Source organism: Homarus americanus, unplaced genomic scaffold (assembly GCF_018991925.1).
Source record: "Homarus americanus isolate GMGI-L3 unplaced genomic scaffold, GMGI_Hamer_2.0 scaffold23578, whole genome shotgun sequence".
Classification (NCBI taxonomy): domain Eukaryota; kingdom Metazoa; phylum Arthropoda; class Malacostraca; order Decapoda; family Nephropidae; genus Homarus; species Homarus americanus.
In genome coordinates this window covers 8,018,452-8,041,754 of record NW_024733231.1, presented here as the reverse complement: position 1 = coordinate 8,041,754, position 23,303 = coordinate 8,018,452, and the positions used below count along the sequence as shown (strand labels likewise).

General features: G+C 36.5%; 1 protein-coding gene across 1 annotated transcript in view; it reads left to right on the top strand.

Annotated features, from left to right (window-relative positions):
* Positions 1-19,347, top strand: part of LOC121869500 (serine/threonine-protein kinase 3-like) — a gene marked incomplete at its 3' end in the record, with an annotated part of 50,571 nt that extends 31,224 nt beyond the window's left edge. The window contains 5 exon segments of the mRNA XM_042370855.1: positions 3,490-3,615; positions 10,642-10,867; positions 14,836-14,915; positions 15,175-15,291; positions 19,102-19,347. Of these exon segments, the coding sequence (XP_042226789.1) occupies positions 3,490-3,615; positions 10,642-10,867; positions 14,836-14,915; positions 15,175-15,291; positions 19,102-19,347 (795 nt within the window).
* Between the last annotated feature and the right edge of the window lie 3,956 nt (positions 19,348-23,303).

Below are 23,303 nucleotides of genomic sequence, written 5' to 3'. Positions count from 1 at the left end.
CGTGCAGAGTTTTAAAAAGTACCGGACTTTGTTATTTAAGTAAAAGTATTGTTACGTTGGCAAAATGTTACTCAAAAGTATCCAACATTTAATGTACTCGAGTAGAAGTAAAAAAGCATCTCATTCATAAATTACTCAAGTACCGAAAGTAAAAAGTAACGGCAAAATTATTAATCGTCTCAAATACTGTATTATAATAAATCGGCAATAAAAAAAAAGTTCACTAAAAATAAAACACTTGGCATGACACATGTTTATTTGCAGAGTTTACTTGATATGTTCAAAGTAACCATTTAATGAAAGCAAATGCCTAAAACAAGGTTAAAACAGAAGGTTGATTTACAAAAAAATCGAGGCAAAATATAGTACAGTACATGCAAGTTCTTCAAAAAGAATGATGACCTAAAAAAGGTAACTTTGATGCAGCATTCCTAGGTTAAACTTTTGGGGGTTGCCTGTTCTACATCTTGGTTTGATTTTTATAAATGCAGTTTGGGAGGTTGCCTGATCCATTTCTTGGGTCAGAATTTTGAAAATCAATCAATGTGCATACTTAACCCCACATTTCCCTGGTCTTCATAGCTCTCCCACTAGATTCAAGTAAGAAAGAGATGCTGAGCTCTTCTAAGTAAAGAATCATGTATATAATAATATAAATAAACAATTGGTTTTATGTTATTACTGTATTGTGAAGTTCCCGAGTTCCGGCTCCCACTGCCACCTAACTCGTGACTGTCAGGTATTCAGAACTTTATTATTGTAATATCTCTCTTTATTACTTCATGGGAAAATCAGCCACCAACAGTATATCCGTTGCCATTTTGGCATCACTTGAGACCAAACAAACGACTGAGTCAGGGTAACAAATGGCTATCGCCTTGCACACGGGTATAAAGAAAACTAGCACTAGAAGGATAAGTACTGTACTCTTTTTTGCCTTTAACTGATGACAATTTGTCAACTAAGCTACAAATTACATCAATATCAAAACATTAATTTCATTTTAGGGCAAACTGATCTACCATTCTAGTGACTTGCATTGCTGATAGTGTAAATTTGCATTGTTTATAGTAACTTCATTGACTATTAGAATGGTAATTTTTTGGTCTTTAGTGCTTGGGTACATAGATGAAACGACATGAAAGAACGCATTTGATTGGTCCAGACGTGAAGAAACTCTTGTGATTGGTTAGCTTCAAAATTTCTCCTGTATGTGTGATTGGATATTTAAAACAATTGTTTGGGGTAATGAGTAACGATTTTTGTTTTTTCCAGTAGTATTGGAGTAAAAGTATTGAAAAATTGGATTACTTTTTAACTAGAAAATACCCCAAAATGTTACCTAAAGTATAGTAATTAAGCAAATTTATTTCATTACTTTACAACTCCGTGTGTGTGTGTGTCCACCTCTTCCTTCAGGCCACTCCGCTCCTTAATGGTAAAGGTTTGTGTTGGTAAAAAAAACAAAGTATTTTTGACCACCATTACTGTACCCACATAATCATCATTCTTGGAGTTCATAGGATTTTATGAGAAATGGTATTGAAGACGAGTATATTATGTGCTGCTCTTATGTGTGTGTGTGCTACTTATTTTGCCGCCAATTAATTTCTTCCGGCTTGTTATGACACGTGTTGCGGAGAATGTATGTCAGTATCAACAAATATTTTAAGCTTAACTATTTATTTTATATATGGTGGAGGACTAATTAATTAACAATAGATCTATAATTTGTGTGGGTGTATTGTAGAATCTAATAATGGGTTAAAGGTATAATTTTTAGTTAACTATTGCATGTGTTATTGGGGGACTTGGTGTTAGCTGTTGTAATGTCCGTATAAAACATGAATATATATACAGGTACTGGATTTTTGTTGTTGTCGGAACTATAATTTGTCCGTCTGGTTAACTATATTTATCGCAGAGATTTTTTTGATGATTTCAGCTTATACATTTCTGTGAAGGTAAAATGTAAGCCAATTGATATGAAAAAAAGGGTAAAATAAATTAATGCAAAAAAAAATGAATGGCTCAAGCTTGCTCAAGTGCTTTATTATAAACACATTTTTGCTCAGCTTGTTGGAGTACTGACTACCGGGCTTAAGTGTGAGGCTCTGTGTCCTTCGTTACTGAAGGATGTCCGCTGTAGAGGGTTCCTCTAACAGATTATTGGTGGCTGTGAAAGGAAAACATGTTATGGTGATTTGTGTACACGAGTGCCTCATTTACTCACAAGGAACATTACTGCCAGAAAACTATAGAATTGTGAAGGGAAGTCATCAGCAAGACTCCTTTCCTCCAACATCTTGAGGGCAGACTTCCTGAATCATCTCTCTCACAGAATTATGGCAGTGTATTAACCAACCTCTACCCACTTACGGCTTTGTTAGCAGCTCTTACACCTATTGAAGTGCTCTACGTGGCTACTAAGCATCATCATCGAATTAATGTCCATTTTTTCCATTGATACAGGATATGAATTGCCTTTAACTCAGCAGCAAGAAACTCAAATGATAGGAATTGTAATGTGGAAGAGTAAGGAACCCTTAGTTGCTAGTTTGTGGTTAAGAAAGCTAAATACCTATGGTTAATACTGTACTGTACTTAGATACTCCAAGTCTCCCTAGGTGCCCACACATTATAAATACTACAGTGTAAACAAAGTACTTCTTCTATGTTGTATCACTAAGCCAGTACTGTATGTTTTATTCTTCCTCAGTTTGATGGGGTATTGCTTTTAGCTCAGTGAGTAAGGAGGAATAATATATCAAACTAAATATAATTCTAGCTAAAGGAAAGACCCCATTTGAGATTTTACAGCACATTAAGAAAAGGAATTAGGAACATGTTACTTGATTTGTCAATGCTCAGTGCTCTCTTGCCTATTTGTTTCACATGAAAAGAGATGCGTTGTCTATCTATTCTATGCCTTATGTCCACAAAAATATATCTTATTTTTTCTTGTAAAATGTAATTCGTTAAAAAGAAGTAGTATGTGAAATGTAGTTCCCTATAAAAATTCATGAAAGCAAAATACATGAAGACAGCTAACAATTTTTTACTAAACTGTTGACTGAGTAAAGATTTCTCCAGTGCTTGAAATGCAGTACTTGAAGTTGTAGTGGGAATAGATCATGTTGAAAGAAAGGTCTACATTAATTTTTTTTTGGCAAAGTTCATCATGTGTTGTCATTCATAGAGCTTTGTATGAAAATGGGTTTAGGTGTGTGACGTAGTTGTGATCAACACCGAGACAACTCACAACTTTAACCTTACGGATCACCTGAAGTTCCCCCCCCCACCCGAGCTTAACCAGCCTGAATTTTAACCACCCCAAAACTATGGTGTTGGGGGGGGGGATTTCAGGTGATCCCCAAAGGCAAAAATTATGCAGATGACTTAGTTGGTGGTCTGGACTACGTCGCTGGAGAATGTGTATGGTGGGTTAATAATAACAACATGCCCCAAATGTCCCTCACTCCTCTACAGCAACAAGTTCCTCAACTCCAATTGCCAAGAATGAATGTGCAAGCTGAGCAGGATAACAAAAACAACCAACACAATCAAACTCATCATCAACACCACCACCACAACCTTGCTAACACTGAGATTCAGGTTAGTAGTCGTATAAGGGGTCGCATCAGAGAGTCAGGTTGGCATGAGGATGACTTTTGGAACCTTCATAAGTGTTTGTGTGAAGATGGTGATTATTGTGTATCTTTGGGTATAAAGAAATCAGTGAGTTAGCTTTCAATCTCTGAACTTCAATATATACAAAAAAAATAGTTGTGTTGGAGAGGTACAGTGGTCCCATTAACGAACACAATTGGTTCCACAGAGTCGTTCATTAACTGAATCTATTATTTCAACGGGTAATTGGTTCCAACTCACAGAAAAAGTACATACAAAGTACAGTAAAGCCTCAGATAACAACTGTTCGACCAACAACTTTTCGTATTTGAAACCCCTAGATAATTTAGGACCCAATTCAGTTTACATCCTTATTTCATTCGAATTTACGACCAAAATATAATAAAAATATAATAAAATTACATTTTCATAAAAATAATAACTAAATCTCGATATGTATTTATATAAAAAAAAGAAATTGCTTCAAAAAAAAATGAAGAGCACCTTGCGCAAAGAAGCTGTCTTACTAATGAGTGGTAAACAACAGTCTGAGCTTGGCGGGCCTTTTGTTTTCACGGATCTGAACAAGAACAGGAGAAAAACATTCTCAGGTTTCGTACAGCATTTTTGCATCCCTATTCAACATGAACAAGTGATGGTAGTGTTGTTTCAAAAGCTAATAGAAAGTGTCTAAGCTTAGCCGAGAAACTAGACGTGTTAAAACAATATGAAAAAGGTGAGAGGTGTGGGGATATTATATGGAGCAGGCAATGAACATATTTTCTGAAGTGGATCCATTAACAGAACAAAGCATTAAAATTTAAATAAACTCAAATGACCTCTACATAAAGATGTATAATGAGAAAAGAAAGCAGCTGTGCAAGATTCTTTTGACAGCTTTATTATTCGAAGGCCTAAACCATCAACTTCAGCTACACCGTCAAATTCAGCATCATAAGCAGCTTAAACAGTAACAGTTTCAGCAACAGCTTTATGGAAAGCTTCAGCTTGAGTTGAACCTGATGACTTCGTCATCTGAGTAGAACCTCGCACAATATTCATTGGGTGTCCTTATGATTTAGACTTTACCGCCATTGGTGAATAGAATTTTAGTTTTACATAAGTAAATATTATTTAAAACATATATGAACAGTAAATAAGTGTTGCTTTCATATTCATATGTTGAGAAATGACCTTATGTTTTCACATGCGTTGGCGTTCTCAATCGTCTCGCTTTATTTCTTTACCATTAGTGGTTAGCTACTCCTAGTGTTCAATTTAGTAACATTAAATAACATTACTTAAAGCATTCATACAGGTATTCAATTTTTTTAAATTAAGTTCATTACAGCTACAACCAGGGTCTTATTTTCTTCAGTTTCTTATGTAGATCCGTCGTCACTCACGAAAACAATGCCGTCTTGTCTCCTCGCGTGTGTTTTAATATTCTACGTATTATTAATGATTTGTATTGTTCATTTCGCATATATAAACATTAATTCAATCAAATACATATTCGGTAATAAACAACAATGAATCTTTTGTACATATTCTTAAGATAAATGACACAGTATCCTTAAATGCTCACGTATATGTTGGCGTTCCCAATCCATCTCTTTTTTTTTTCTTTACCATTAGTGGTTAGTTACTTCGATTGTTCCATTTATTAACATTAAATAACGTTATTTAAAACATATATATTAATTTTTTACATTAAATTTACTTTAGCTACAACCAGGGTCTTATTTTCTTCATTTTCTCGTGTAGAACTATAGTCCCGGACTCCCGGCTGTAAACACAAATGAAAACAATGGCGTCCCATCTCCTCTTGTGTGACCATATTATTATTCATTTATATTGTATACGGTGCATTCAGAAACATTATTTAAGGAATATAGTTTGCACTTTTCATTAATTGTATTGTTTTGGGGGAAGAGGGTAAAAAGCCACACAAAAGATATGAAAAGGTCACACTAGGGAACGCATCTCATTATTATTGCTTTATTTTGATGGTAATTAATGATTCGCGATAAGACAATGCACCTTACACTGCAATATTGGAGGACACATTAACGTCGTTATTCAAGGCTTTACTGTACTGTATACCGGTGATAGAATTAACAAAACATTAAATATAAACTAAATACAGTACTGTACTGAACAGTATACTGTACAATAATAAATAAAAAAGAAGAATACTGTATTTTATCTTACTTTGAGGTGTGGATGTCGTATTCCCGGCAGCTTTGTTTACATATCAAACGGCTGATTGTAGAGGCAGTCGATGATGACATGCCATATTCTTTACAGAGTGCATTGGTTCTAATGCGTTTTTCATGTTTCATAATAATTTATGCACTGTATATTATCAATATGTGAACTAAATTTCAGAATGACTAATAATTTTAATGTAAAAATGCAAAAATATTCAAGAGACCAACAAACCCTATGTTCACTCCACTGTAAACAAAGTTAAACTAAGAAGCGTTGGTGGGTGATACGATCAGCTGATTGGCACACAAAAACTGTTCCCTGCACTGTATATATTATCAATATGTTAACTAAATTAGAATGACCAATAATTTTAATATAAAAAATGCAAAAATATTAAAGAGCACAACTTTCTTGATATTTACTCTACTGGAAACGAATGTAAACATAGAACCAATTACTGTATTGGCGGACTGGCCGATCATCTGATGCGCACAACAAAGTGTTTCTTGTAAGGCTTTCGTTAATCAAAGTTTTGTTCGTTAATGGAATTGAAAATCCTAATGGGAGCTAATTCATTAACCGAAATTTCTTTAATTGGACTGTACGTTAATTGAGGGACCACTACATGCATATATTTTTTTTCCTCAAAACATGAATTTTTGTACAGGCTTTTAAGTTGAGTTGCGAGTTGGATTAGCCACTGATGCTTTAGACCCATAGATATGATATAAATGATTTCTTTATACACACATTCACACAGGTTCCAAAAAAACAGTATTTGCACAACACTGATCCCTGATATGAATCCTTTACTGGCATAGCATGAAGGCATTTTATTAGGTGTCTCGTGGTTAAACTATGCATTGATGTGTGGTAAGTGTCGCTGCGAGTCACCCTGAGAAGTAATTTGTGACTAAACACTGTCTGACAAATATCCATGTTGGAATTGATGTACACAGCTGTTGCTTGGAAATTCTTTGTCTTGATTGCTGTTGCCTTGATTTGACTGATTGGTGAGTTCAGTCACGTTTGTTATTACTGCATTAATTTTTCATGTTTTGGTTAAGGTTTTGGGCTTGCATAGTTAGCATTTATTTCTTGTATTTGCCTGTGTAGTTAATAACTGTGTGTAGCTAGTTACTATGCATTATGTCTGTAGAGCTGCTGTTAAAATATGCTTCTTGTACTGCATTTTTTTATTTGCATGTATGATTTCTCCATTTTTAGTTTTGCATGTTGGACTGAAAAAAAAATATATGAATTATTTGTTTGCATCTTTGTGTGTAAATTATTCTCAGATTATGCCTGCATATTAAGTTATTCATTGTGCTATTGTTTGAACAGGGTGCACGGAGTCATGCATGGCACACATTTTAAGTAGATTAGTAACAGTGATTGCCTTGAGACCGCAAATACACGATTGATTGGGAGAATTACATCCCTGACAGTGTAATAGCTTTGGTCTGATATTATGAGCAAGACCATTCACAATTTTAGCCTTAATCGATCACCAAAAGATTGCCTCCCTCCAACACACACACACACACACACACACACACACACACACACAGAGGTTTTAAGGGTGGTAGAGCATGAGGTTCCAAGTTAAGCAAGAGGGGCCTGGGCGGATAATCTTCAGGTGTAATGTAAATGCTAAGTTTGGGTATGGTTATCATAGCTTTGAATACATCACTGGTTGGTGCTCGTCAATGCATGTGGCATATCTGTTTAGTATTGTTAATATGCTTGATACTGACTGCTAGAGTAGATTTCTGTGAGTGTTATGTTTCCTTCTCTTCCTCTCCTTGTGAGAATTGTGTTATGGTCAGAAAATCACAAAGGTTCTGTAATGATGTCAAGAGGACGTATCCGGTTATGGTCGAGTCTTGGTGTAATTTTGGTGCCATTCCAGAGCTTCCTATCAAATTTTTCAAGCCAATGGTCAGCGTGGATTAGTGAAGTGTGAAAAGTATGAACACGAATACAATTTATATTTGAAATGAATCAAAGATTTTGTTTTCTAGCGCAAACTTGTCACGTAAAAATGGGTTTTCCTATTGTAATGTCAGAATATTTTATTTTTGGTTTTGAAAGTTCACATACAAGTTTTAAGTATAACCTACAAAGCCGGAGGAAGGCAGTGAATTAGGCTGTATTTTTTTCTTCCAATTCTTGTCCTTATCAATTTTTTTTTTAAAGACTTGAGATAAAATAAGTTGTGTGCGTTTTGCTTGACACTCGACCGAGACTCTGTGGTTACCTTGCCTGTGACATAAACAGTCACTGAGGGAAGCAAATGATGTTACGCTGACTGTTTCATCTGGACCTGTACTTGGGAGGGTTGCTTCATGTTAATAAGTTCTCTATTGTATTTGACTGTTATTCAAACTGGCTAAAACTATATTGGCAGTTATTAAATTCAATCGATTTTTTTATGTATTATTTGTTAAGTTTGGGAAGTAATTTTGTTTTTACTTGTCAGAACTGAAGTAGTAATTAACCTGGGTGAGTAAACTGAGGTAATACTTGACCTGGGTGAGTAAACTGAGGTAATACTTGTCCTGGGTGAGTAAACTAAGGTAATACTTGTCCTGGGTGAGTAAACTGAGGTAATACTTGTCCTGGGTGAGTAAACTGAGGTAATACTTGACCTGGGTGAGTAAACTTTGGTAATACTTGTCCTGGGTGAGTAAACTGAGGTAATACTTGTCCTGGGTGAGTAAACTGAGGTAATACTTGTCCTGGGTGAGTAAACTGAGGTAATACTTGTCCTGGGTGAGTAAACTGAGGTAATACTTGTCCTGGGTGAGTAAACTGAGGTAATACTTGTCCTGGGTGAGTAGTAAACTGAGGTAATACTTGAGGTAATACTTGTCCTGGGTGGCAAACTGGGTAATACTTGTCCTGGGTGAGTAAACTGAGGTAATACTTGTCCTGGGTGAGTAAACTGAGGTAATACTTGTCCTGGGTGAGTAAACTGAGGTAATACTTGTTCTGGGTAAGTAAACTGAGGTAATATTTGACCCGTGAGTAAACTGAGGTAATACTTGTCCTGGGTGAGTAAACTGAGGTAATACTTGACCTGGGTGAGTAAACTGAGGTAATACTTGTCCTGGGTGAGTAAACTGAGGTAATACTTTGTCCTGGGTGAGTAAACTAAGGTAATACTTGTCCTGGGTGAGTAAACTGAGGTAATACTTGTCCTGGGTGAGTAAACTGAGGTAATACTTGTCCTGGGTGAGTAAACTGAGGTAATACTTGACCTGGGTGAGTAAACTGTGGTAATACTTGTCCTGGGTGAGTAAACTGAGGTAATACTTGTCCTGGGTGAGTAAACTGAGGTAATACTTGTCCTGGGTGAGTAAACTGAGGTAATACTTGTCCTGGGTGAGTAAACTGAGGTAATACTTGTCCTAGGTGAGTAAACTAAGGTGAGTAAACTGAGGTAATACTTGTCCTGGGTGGGGATGGGTGAGTAGGTAATACTTGTCTGGGTGAGCAACTGAAAAGTAAACTGAGTAATACTTGTCCTGGGTGAGTAAACTTGAGGCAATACTTGTCCTGGGTAGAGTAAACTGGTGTAATACCTGTCCGTGAGTGAGGTAATACTTGTCCAAGTAAACTGAGGTAATACTTGTCCTTGTAAACTGAGGTAATACTTGGTGAGTAAACTGAGGTAATACTTGTCCTGGGTGAGTAAACTGATAATAGCTGGGTGATGAAACTGAGGTGTCTTGTCCTGGGTGAGTAAACTGAGGTAATACTTGTCCTGGGTGAGTAAACTGAGGTATACTTGTCTGGGTAATACTTGTCCTGGGTGAGTAAACTGAGGTAATACTTGTCCTGGGTGAGTAAACTGAGGTAATACTTGTCCTGGGTGAGTAAACTGAGGTAATACCCAGAGTGTCTTGTCCTGGGTGAGTAAACTGAGGTAATACTGCTGAGGTGTCTTCCTGGGTGAGTAAACTGAGGTAATAATTGTCCTGGGTGAGTAAACTGAGGTAATACTTGTCCTGGGTGAGTAAACTGAGGTAATACTTGTCCTGGGGGTGAAGTAAACTGAGGTAATACTTGTCCTGGGTGAGTAAACTGAGGTAATACTTGTCCTGGGTGAGTAAACTGAGGTAATACTTGACCTGGGTGAGTAAACTGAGGTAATACTTGTCCTGGGTGAGTAAACTGAGGTAATACTTGACCTGGGTGAGTAAACTGAGGTAATACTTGTCCTGGGTGCATGAAGCAACTAAAGATTAATACTAACATCTTGTAAACTTTAATCATATCTTTCGTCCTAACTCGTTTATATACGCATCCGATAATGAGGAAAACTTGACATCTGAACCTTTGAGAATCGTGACCCATATGATTGTGGAGTTGATGCTAAATAATACAGTTTTGAATATTGGAGTGTTGGGTGAAGATGTTCTCGACTCTCTCGGTAAGTACTGAGGTGGTGAAAGATTGAGACTAAATGATGTAGACTGTGTGCGAATTTGAGTCAGTTCAGGTGGAGACAATTGATGACTTGGGTTGATTAAAGTTAAGATACCATGAGAGAGAGATTAATGAGGTTGGAAACATTTATTAGACATGAATTAAGATTGAGATGAAGTGTGAGTTTGAGAGGAATTGAGATTAAGATTGAAGTGATTAGAGGAAATTCAACTTGTGCTGTACTGTAATTGGCCTATTTGTGTGACAGTTCGAAATATGGACGGGTGTCACACGCGACTTTATAGGGACGTACGGTACCTTTGACCTTGTTAACCTCGTCACTAACCGTCATCTCTTGTCCAGGATGAAGATGACGTGGATAGCAGCACCATGGTTCGATACAGTGCCGGGGGAGGCAACAGCGGCACCCTCAAGCCACTCAACAATGAAGGCACGCTGATGGCACCGTTGGATTGCGGGGGAACGTTGAAGGCCCCCGGCGGTGGCACGGGAACCCTCAGCACGGACCTCGGGACGATGGTAATAAACTCGGATAATGAAGAGGATGACGAAGACTCCACCATGAAAAGTAAAAGATTTTAGTAGAGTTTGATGTGATGTTGTTGTCTTGTGTACAATTCTGCCATTATTATTGTACGTCACACACACACTATACAACACACATCACACACACTACACAACATAACTGCACAGCGTATACACTACACAATATCCATCATACACATCTAAGAACACATACAGTGGAGGTACACTTGCTCCAAGAAATATCTCTATGGAAGGGTCCAATGAATTTCAAACACCGTTTTCTCGGAACAGTTGTCAAAATCCTTCATCCGTTGTTATAATGTCTCGCACAAACACGTAAATATACGTTTTGGAGCGCATATACACACATCGAGACTGTTGCGTGTCATGTCAGTTATTTCTCGGCCACTGTGTATGCATATATAGTGGAGGAAACCCTGGTGTGTGGCCGAGCTTAGGGCCGAGTGGGTGAAATACCTCGTCTTCTGGATCTGTACTCGTGTGGGCTTCTGTGTCATGGTAAGATAGGGTGTGTGGGGTGCGTGCATGAAACTATTTGTAACTGGAAGGGAGTTTTTAATGTTTTTATCATAGAAGCTTTAGGGAAATAATTGTTAAAGTAATGGGGAAATGTGTTAGCAAGTTGCTCTGGAGAAATCCTTTTGGGGAATTGTGTTCAGTATGTGGTGAATGTTATGGGCTTTATTCAACTATAAGACTTGCTCCTTTAAGAGTTTGATATTATCCAGCCTGCTTGTTTTGGATTTTGCAGCAGAGGGTGAAAAACTAAGTTATTTAATGGATCACCTGGAGATTACCCACCCCACATTATTTCTTTATTTCACCTGAAGATTGATGATGCTAGTGGTAAACTAACCTAATCCAATCTAACCCCAGATAGCATTACTGTGATTCATCTTCAAATGAAATAAGCTTGGGTGTCTATCCTTCAGGTGGTCTCATGTAACACACTCTGGGTTGGCACCGTCCATGTTGCTAGACGTTATCCTCATTGTCACGGTGTTTACCCTTAAAAGTTCATTCAACGTACAGTGGGGTATGCTATAACGAACGGATCCTACTACGAATATTCCTATAATGAACGGTTTTACCTATAAAATTGAGAATGCTATAACGAACGAAACTCCTACAACGAACATTATTTAAATTTTTTATTTTTTTTACTAATTTATTGTTTTTTTATTACAAGTATTAATGATATTCTTTATTTCAGGGGTTTAGATGCATATTTATGCACTTTTTTACAATTTTTACAAATTTATATTATATTTTTCAGTGTTAAGTGGTTGTATTTTGGGGCCTGGAACGGATTAATCCTATAACGAATGAATGCTATAACGAACAAGGTTCTAGAACCAATTAGATTCGTTATAGCATACCCCACTGTATTGTTTTGTAGTGCATGTTTCTCAGTCAAAGAAATTCAAAATAATGTTAGTGGAATAAACAAAAAGAGCAATGAGGAATCATGTGGAATCCAACAGAAAACATAAATCGAAAATATAAAATACTAATGATATTTATCAGTTGAAATTTGTTTAATAGTGTGGATAGTGTACTGTGTATATTAGTGTTTTATGATACAGTAGGGGATAAACTTGCCAAAAATAGGAAAAGCAAAGGAATACGTCAGTGTAATAAGAAATAAGATGTTGTAAAAATGGACGGTGTAATAGTTTAACTCCTCCGCCCCGGGCTAGGGTGTCGCTGGGCGTACCCCCCACCCGGAGGTAAATCGAGAAAAATAAACTTTTCCCAAAATTATTTTTAACCTTTTTAAATGGTAAAACAATAAAAAAAGTAAGAAAAACTATATATTGACCCTCTAGAACTTCCCTGAGGCCACAGTGGGGAAGGAGATAAAGGGACCGTGTTGTATTGACGGCTGACGCTCGTGGTCACTATCTACTTAGCGGCCATTTTATGCTTGCCTTTGTGTCCGGGATGGCCAGTAATGCATATATTTACTGATCATAATACTTATTTCCTATAAATAATTCATTTAGAATTTGATTTACTGCATTAGTTTTCATTAAAAGTGCTCAGTGACACACACAGTCTGTCACCAAGTTGAGGTATGACTCTCCATGGTGACAGGCTAATGCATACTAACCACACTGAGCCCACCCACTCTACCCTGCGTGTCGCGTGACCATCAAATAGTCATGCTGGAACCTAATGACCCGCCCTGGGCATTCAAACAACGGCGCATAAAGGAGTGCGTTCCAGAACGTCAACCTGGGCACCCTAGATGGACTTGCCAGAACGCCAACTGGGGCGTAGGGGATAAAAATATTTGTAAAATTCAGTATTTGTGAAGTTAAATGTGCAGAGATGCAAAAATTAGCTTATACGAATTTCCTAAATTAACACCTCTTTCATTTAACAAAAGTTTCCTCGGCTTATATGAATTTTGGTCCAAGTTAATATTCAAATTATGACCCCCGCCCCGGGAGTCAGCTGGGGCGACCACATCCCCCTGGCCCCTCTCCCTACAGGCTGAGGTGTGAGCTATGGTTATTTTTCAACTCGTAATTTCTGATAGATAAACAAAACTTTCTTCATAAATTTTCTTTTTTACCCAGTTACATACACACACAATCCTACATATAGAATGTGCCCTCAAAAAAGGGTAAAAGAAATAACTATTGTATCAGTGTTTAAAACATAAAGGGAACAAACATTTCTTAGTGTGTGAGAATGGAACCAAGTGTGGGAGCCCTTTTGCTATGGGTTGATAGATGTGTGATGGTGAGGCTCGAGGCTATACAGCTAATGTCTATGCAAATGGTGGTTGTGTTAAACCTTTAGATTTTCCTCAAGATAGTATTTTATTAATGCTTTTATTGTGTTAGGTTGTAAATTACAGTACAATCGTTGTGTACTATTTATCATTAGTTAGGTAGTTTTTTGTTGTTCATGAACTTTCATGATACAGTGGTCCTTCGATTAACGAACATAATTGGTTCCACAGAGTCGTTTGTTAACCTAAAATTTCGTTAACTGAAAATTATTTCAATGAGATATTGGGTAATTGGTTCCAACTCACAGAAAAAGTATACATACAATGTACAGTAAAGCCTTGAATAACGACGTTAATGTGTCCTCCAATATTACAGTGTAAGGTGAATTGTCTTATCGCGAATCATTAATTACCATCAAAATAAAGCAATAATAATGAGATGTGTTCCCTAGTGTGACCTTTTCATATCTTTTGTGTGGCTTTTTACCCTCTTTTCCCCCAAAACAATACAATTAATGAAAAGTGCAAACTATATTCTTTAAATAATGTTTCTGAATGCACCTTATACAATATAAATGAATAATGATATGGTCACACAAGAGGAGATGGGTCGCCATTGTTTTCGTTTGTGTTTACAGCCGGGAGTCCGGGACTATAGTTCTACACTGTAAAATGAAGAAAATAAGACCCTGGTTGTAGCTGTAGTAAAATTAATGTTAAAAAATTAATATATATGTTTTAAGTAATGTTATTCAATGTTAATAAATGGAACAATAGAAGTAGCTAACCACTAATAGCAAAGAACAAAATACAGATGGATTGGGAATGCCAACATGTACGTGCACATTTAAGGATACCTAGACTTTGTTATATTTCACACAAATCCTGTTCATCGTGCTTATGGCGCCTTGAACCTCCAATTGAGGATTGCCCGTGCCACTTATGTGGTGGGAGTAGCATTTTACTGTGTCAAGCTTCGAAACACGAGGTTCCATATATATTTCATTAGTCCATATAGTCCATGGAGGTTCACGGCGCCATAAGCACGATGAACAGGCTTTGTGTGAATAAAACAAAGTCTAGGATTGCATTTGGTGTCCTTGTGGCACGGTGGTAGCAATCCCTGGTCACACGCAAAAGGTCGAGGGTTCGAGTCCTGGCTGGTGAGGTTGTTGATTATATACTATATACTTACACATTACAGTACATTGTAAATTTTTCCTCCTAACTTTTACTTTTCTCAACAGGACACGACACAGCACCTGGCGAGCGACTTGATCGGCCTCTCTTTCTGGATTATTTTGATAAAAAAGAGCAGGAAAAGAAGGTGAATTTTGACTATCATGTTGTCAATATTGAATACAGTAGTTTTGAATACCTTTTAACCTTTAAACTGCAATCATCATCATTGGAAGTTTCATGTTCCTGGCATTCCATATTTTGAACGTGTTGGAAAATAGTAGAGAATATTTAACTGCTGGTTGAGAGTTAATGAAATATAATACATAAAATTTCTGTATATAAGGACACCAAACTATAGTGCAACAGTTAAAAAGTCTCATGATTCCATCTCCACCTTGTAACAGGCCAGAAGTAAAGGCTTGAAGGGCAACTCCCCAGTGGACCAGATGGTAACACAGCAGTATATGGGCACCGGCCGACCTATTGTCACACAGCAACATCCTACTTCACAAACTACGCAGGTGAGTCTCGGAGTACAGTAAAGCCTCCGATAACAACGGTTTGACCAGCAACTTTTCATATTTAAAACCCTAGTTAATTTAGGACCCTATTCAATATACGTCTTTATTTCATTCGTAATTACTACCAAAATATAATAAAAATAAAATAAAATTACATTTTCATATAAATAAAAACTAAATCCCGATATGTACTGTATTATTAAAAAAAAATGTAAAAGTAATTAAGAGCGCCTTGTGCAAAGAAGCTGCCTGGCTAATGAGTGGTTAACAACAGTCTGAGCTTGGCGGGCCTTTTGTTTTTACGCATCTGGAACAGGAACTAGAGAAAAACTTTCAGGTTTCTTCAGCATTTTTGCATCCTTATTCAACATGAGCAAGAGAACAAGTGATGGTAGTGTTGTTTCAAAAGCTAATAGAAAGTGTCTAAGCTTAGCCGAGAAACTAGACGTGTTAAAACAATATGAAAAAGGTGAGAGGTCTGTGGATATTATATGGAGCAAGCAATGAACATATTTTCTGAAGTGGATCCATTAACAGAACAAAGCATTAAACTTTAAATAAACTCAAATGACCTCTACATAAAGATGTATAATGAGAAAAGAAAGCAGCTGTGCAAGATTCTTTCGACAGCTTTATTATTCAAAGGCCTAAACCATCAACTTCAGCTACACCGTCAAATTCAGCATCATAAGCAGCTTAAACATTAACTTCAGTAACAGTTTCAGCAACAGCTTTATGGAAAGCTTCAGCTAGAGTTGAACCTGATGACTTCATCATCTGAGTAGTACCTCGCACAATATTCATTGGCTGTCCTTATGTTTTAGACTTTACCGCCATTGGTGAGTAGAATTTTTGTTTTATATTCATAAATATTATTTAAAACATATATGAACAGTAAATAAGTGTTGCTTTCATATTCATATGTTGAGATGAACAATATGTTTTCACATGTACGCATCATACGTTGGTGTTCCCAATCGTCTCACCTTATTTCTTTGCCATTAGTGGTTAGCCACTTCTAGTGTTCCATTTATTAACATTAAATAACATTACTTAAAACATTTATACAGGTATTCAATTTTTTTAAATTAAGTTCACTACAGCTACAACCAGGGTCTTATTTTCTTCAGTTTCTTATGTAGAACCATCGTCACTCACGAAAACAATGCCGTCTTGTCTCCTCGTGTGTGTTTTAATATTCTACGTATTATTAATGAATTGTATAGTTCATTTCACATACATAAACTTAAATTCAATCAAATACATATTCAGTAATAACAATAATGAATCTCTTGTACATATTCTTAAGATAAATGACTGTTTCCTTGAGTGCGCACATATACATTGGCGTTCCACTATCAGTCTCACTTTTTGCTTTAATATCAGTGGTTACTTCTACTGTACATTAAATAAAATTAATTTAAACACATATTTTTTACATTAATTTCACTACAACAACAACCAGGGTTTTATTTTCTTCAGTTTCAGGTGGATAACTGACATTATGGGTGTAAACACTGACAACAATGCCGCCTCTTATCCTCCTGTGTGTCTTAATATTCTACGTATTATTAATGAATTGTATCATTCGTTTTGCATATATAAACATTAATTCAATCAAATGCATATTCGGTAATAAACAATAATGAATCTTTTGTACATATTCTTAAGATAAATGACGTGGTATCCTTAAATGCTCACGTATATGTTGGCGTTCCCAATCCATCTCTTTTTTTTTCTTTGCCATTAGTGGTTAGTTACTTCTATTGTTCCATTTATTAACTTTAAATAATGTTACTTAAAACATATATATTAATTTTTTACATTAAATTTACTTTAGCTACAACCAGGGTCTTATTTTCTTCATTTTCTCGTGTAGAACTATAGTCCCGGACTCCCGGCTGTAAACACAAATGAAAACAATGGCGACCCATCTCCTCTTGTGTGACCATATCATTATTCATTTATATTGTATAAGGTGCATTCAGAAACATTATTTAATGAATATAGTTTGCACTTTTCATTAATTGTATTGTTTTGGGGGAAAAGAGGGTAAAAAGCCACACAAAAGATATGAAAAGGTCACACTTGGGAACACATCTCATTATTATTGCTTCATTTTGATGGTAATTATTGATTCATGATACGATGATTCACCTTACACTGCAATATTGGAGGACACATTAACGTCGTTATTCGAGGCTTTACTGTAATAAGGACCACTAGTTCGTTAAGGTGTGGTGAGGGGTTTGAAAGATTGTAGTTGAAGACTTACTAAAATACAGTAGGCTCTCATATTTGGACACCTATTTACAGTAGGATCTCATATTTGGACACCTATTTACAGTAGGCTCTCATATTTGGACACCTATTTACAGTAGGCTCTCATATTTGGACACCTATTTAGACTGTAAAAACCTCGCAAAATTCAAATTGTCCAAATTTAAATACAAATTCTTATTGAGAAAATCAATTTGAGTCTGGTACTTTCGATGTTTGGCTAAATTTTGCCTTATTTACCCTACTTTTTTGGCAAATTATTACCTGTAATAAAGCAACATCCTAATAAACCAACGAAAATAACACAGATAAAGTTAAATAAAAACTAAAGACAACACAGAAAAAGTTCTTATGTTTTACAGCTTGAGCTAGAGTTGAACCTGATGACTTGGCAACTTCTTCATCCTAGTAAAAACACGCTCAACAACATTGGCTGTCCTTATGTTTTCAACTTTACTACCACCAGTGGGTAGAATTTTTGTTTTAAATTCAGAAACATTAATTAAAATATCAGTGTATAGGAACAGTAAATAGGTGTTGCTTTCATATTCTTATGTAGAGTAATGACGATATGTTTTCACATGTGCTCACTTACATACATGATCTCACTTTTTTCCTTTACCATTAATGGTTAGCTACTTCTATTGTTCCATTTATTAACATTAAATAACATTACCCTGTACTTAAAACAACCATATTAATTTTTTTACATTAGTTTTACTACAGCTACAAACAGGGTCTTATTTTCTTCAGTTTTATATGTAAAACCAATCAGTCACGGGGTTTGTAAACATTAACGAAAACAATGCCGTCTCGTTTCCTCGTGTGTTTTAATATTCTACGTATTATCAATGAATTGTATTGTTTATTTTGCACACATAAACATTAATTCAATCAAAAAGACATTCAGTAATAAACAATAATGAATCTTTTGTACATAAGAGAAATGACACTGTTTACACGATTTGTGCACGTCGTCTGAACGTTGGCGGGCCGCTCAAACCCGTCGATATTTGAAATCGTGTAGTTTTTTTTTTGTCCAAATATAAAATGTTGAATTAAAAACTCGCAAAATTTGAGAACCTGCTGTAGATAAAAAATGCGAACTATAAGAATTAAATAGATGATAATTGTGTATCCTGAATAAATGTCCTTAACGGGTGACAATTATATGAACGAAGTAACTTGACTAATTATATACTGGGAGTCACTGTTACCTTATTTATTGAATGAAATCTAGAAATAATAGTTTGGTAGTGGGTAAATCAGGTCGGTATTTAGGTCTTTGATGTGGAGTTGGAACACTATAGTGGGGTACTTATCACCGTCTGAGGTAAAGAATGACAGCAGACCATGGCTTAGTTTACTGTTCAGCCACTGTGTATAGTAGGAATATGTTTGTGAATAAGGGATGTAATAGGTGTAAAGGAAGTGGGAGCCAAATAGGACTTTTAAGAAAACCCTTAATTTACTATATATATATATATAAGTATTTGTGAGTTGTAAAGTATGCCAACTTCTGATTTGCAGTTATCATTAGATGAGAAGCATATATTGCAACAGCAGCAGCATTTGCAGCAACAGCAAGCACAATCCAACCTACAGCAGCAGCAACAGCAAGTTAATCTCCAACAGCAGCAGCATCATCAGGTCCAGCTAAGAAATCAAGAGTACGAAAAGCAGCACCCTACGGACAATACCATGGTGTACCCCCCCACCGCCTTAATACACTCACAGCCGAAGCCTATGTCTGCAGAAGAACGAAGAAAGTTTGAGGTACTGTATTGACAGAAGTGGCTTTGTTTATATAATACTTTACATTCATTAATAAACTTTGGAGTTGAGTAATATCACTGGGACAAAAAAAAAAAAAGCAAGTTAGTTTAGTATCTGAAAAAAATATGGGTTTTGCTTATTAGGTCTATGCCAAGCAGTGTTTGACTACGTGTGGAAAGTGTTGGACATTAAGGCTCTGGTGTTGATTTTTAGATGGATGTTTTATTGGTTAATTGAGCCCCCCAGCTATAGTAGACTCCTAACCTCATCTGACTGATTGTTGTGGCTTCTCAGTGACATGGGTAAGGTTAGGTTGGGTTGGGTTGGGTTGGGTTGGGTTTGGGTCTATCAGCACACAATCCCTTATGAACCCCCAACTCTCCCCCTTATTTTCAAGGTATAACATTATAAATACTATGAAAATTACTGTATAATGATAGAAGGGATGCACAATATAATGTTTTTTTATAGTGTATTTTCAGTTGGTTTTATGTGTAGTTAAGGAAAAAGTCCGCATCCATGTTAAGGTGATAGCTAACTAGTGGAGAAATTACCTTATAACTAATGGGGAAATTACCTTATAACCAGAAAATATAGCATGGTAATAAGGTAGAAAAATAACACATCAGGATAATAGTATTGAAATCTTATTATATAGAGTATCCAAGGATAGGTACATTAACTAACACCATATTACTGACTGTGCTCCTTCTGTCTGTGCAGCATGCAGATATGGAGGAGAAAAATGTAAGTACTGTAGTGCATTTATATATTTGTTTAGAGTGTTTGAAGGAAGGTGTCTATTTTTGAGTAGTAGATTATGTTTTGTTGAATGCATTTTTTCTTTTTTTTATGGGCACTTGGTTATTGAGTGTGGTAGTCAGGTTAGGTTATAGATGTTAGTTCCTCCATCATACAGTCGTGTCAGAGGTAATGGGACTGAGAATTATGTAACGTCAGACACGGACTGTAGCCCGAAAATTGCCAGGTCTGGTATAATGGAAAGTAAGATGGTGAGTGACGAAGACGTGAGTCACTGAAAATGTCCGTCTGATTGCAGTATTAGAAAGGTTGATCAGAGTATAAATGTCAATACAAGTTAAACTAAGGTAACTAAATGCTTCTGGGTGTGATGAGACAAATAATGAAAACTGTGTAGCATGAATTGGGATGCCTTTACCCTCACTGTATTTGAAACATGATGCATAAGGTGTTTAATATCAAATACGGCAAATACTGTTTGTAAAAGTTAGCGTAATTGGACAATTTTCCAAAAAGGTTGATTTATCGTAAGACTATTTGGAGTCAAGTTTGTCTTATAATAAATTGTTATGCAAGCAAACAAGTAACAGAGTCAATGATGCAAACTGTGATGACCTTAACATTAACTATCAGACAGAACAACTGTTATTACTCTCCAGTCTTGACCAATTGTTAGGTGGACAGACTTGCTTAAGTCCACAGTAGCTGACTCTGTAGATTTAATGTTTTGAAGACACTGGCACCACCGATGAGAAGCCAATGTCATGAGGCTGGAGGTGCTTTACAAAATATTAGTTAAATATCAATGAAGTTTGAATATTGTCTTCCTGTTTAAGAAATTATTGAAGATCTTTGAAAAGAAAATATAGAATATTTTGTTTATTTCCGTTCCTTTTTATTTTTACATGGACCAAAAGTAAGTCTTGAAAAATCATCTTGGCAACAAAAGATGTGCAATGTATTGTTGCCAGCTCCTAAAATTACAGTATACTGACAATTTTCATTTGATATCCATGCTACTATAATCTCAACAATATTCAATGCTTATTTATTGAAACTTTCACCAAGCATCTTATATTTGTTGTTTAATAATGTGCCCGACAGTCGGAATGAGAAAATATTGACATGCACTTGTTCCCATAAAGTACTTGACACTATAAGGGTAGCATTGTGAAGCCAGGTGTGAGAACCTTGTATAGAATTTGTTCCCCAGTGTGTCATAATGTTGGAGACTGATGGGGTAAAAGTACACTATGGTCTGACTGTACATCTGGCATTAAGGGAATATGAAATGTGTGTGTGCGTGCACGTGCCATAGAGATCAGGTGTATGATATGATAGAGTACCGTATATTGTGTGATTATTTAATGACTAGTTAATTCAAAATTTTAATTAGTCAAAATATAGAACTATAAAATAAAGGAAGAGATGGAATGATTGGAATTATACTTATTATAACAGAGTAGAGTTTGGCTGTATTTATGGACTTGTCAACACTTGCTTATTATCAAAATAAGTTTTTTCTTTTTCTTTGTCTGGTGTAACGCTGTGTTAAATTGTTCATACGAGCAATTTATTCGTTTTTTTCTATCAATGCAAAATGTCATGATTGAGTATAAGGCTTTGAATTACTGGTGGTAGGAAGATCTGTTGATGAGTTAGGTCCACATTGTTCTGTGTCTGATGAGTGTATGAGTCACTCCAGGCAAGGAGATGATGACCAACAACAACAACAACAACAATAACAACAAAAACACCACCACCACCAATAACACCACCACCAATAACACCACCACCAATAACAACACCACCACCAATAAGAACAACACCAACAACAACAACACCACCACCAATAACAACAATAACACCACCATCAACAACAATAACACCACCACCACCATCAACAACAATAACACCACCATCAACAACAATAACACCACCATCAACAGCAACAATAACACCACCATCAACAACAATAACACCACCATCAACAACAATAACACCACCACCACCATCAACAACAATAACACCACCATCAACAGCAAACACTAACACCACCATCAACAACAACAACACCACCATCAACAACAACAACACCACCACCACCATCAACAACAATAACACCACCACCAACAACAACAACACCACCATCAACAACAACAACACCACCAAACAACAACAACCAACCATCAACAACAACACCACCATCAACAGCAACAACAACCAACCATCAACAACAACAACCACCATCAACAACAACCACCATCAACAGCAACAACAACCACCAACAAACAACAACACCACCACCACCATCAACAACAACAACACCACCATCAACAACAACAACACCACCATCAACAAACAATAACACCAACCACCACCATCAACAACAATAACACCACCACCCACCATCAACAAACACCACCACCATCAACAGCAAACAACAATCAACCATCAACAACAACAACACCAACCATCAACAAACAACAACACCAACCACCAACCATCAACAACAACAACAACCACCAACAACAACAACAACACCAACCATCAACAAACAACAACCAACCACCATCAACAACAACAACAACCAACCATCAACAACAACACCACCATCAACAACAACAACACCAACCAACCACCATCAACACCACCATCAACAGCAACAATAACACCATCAACAACAACACCACCATCAACAACACCACCACCAACAACAATAACACCATCAACAGCAACACAACACCACCATCAACAACAATAACAACCACCACCACCATCAACAAACAATAACACCACCATCAACAGCAACAATAACACCACCATCAACAACAATAACACCACCATCAACAACAACAACACCACCACCACCATCAACAACAACAACAACCACCATCAACAACAATCAACCAACCAACCATCAACAACAATAACACCAACACCACCATCAACAACAACAACACCACCATCAACAGCAACACCAACACCACCATCAACAACACAACACCACCATCAACAGCAATAACACCACCATCAACAACAATAACACCACCATCAACAACAATAACACCACCATCAACAGCAAACAACCATCAACAACAATCAACAACCAACCATCAACAACAATAACACCACCATCAACAGCAAACAACCAACCATCAACAACAACAACCAACCAACCAACCATCAACAAC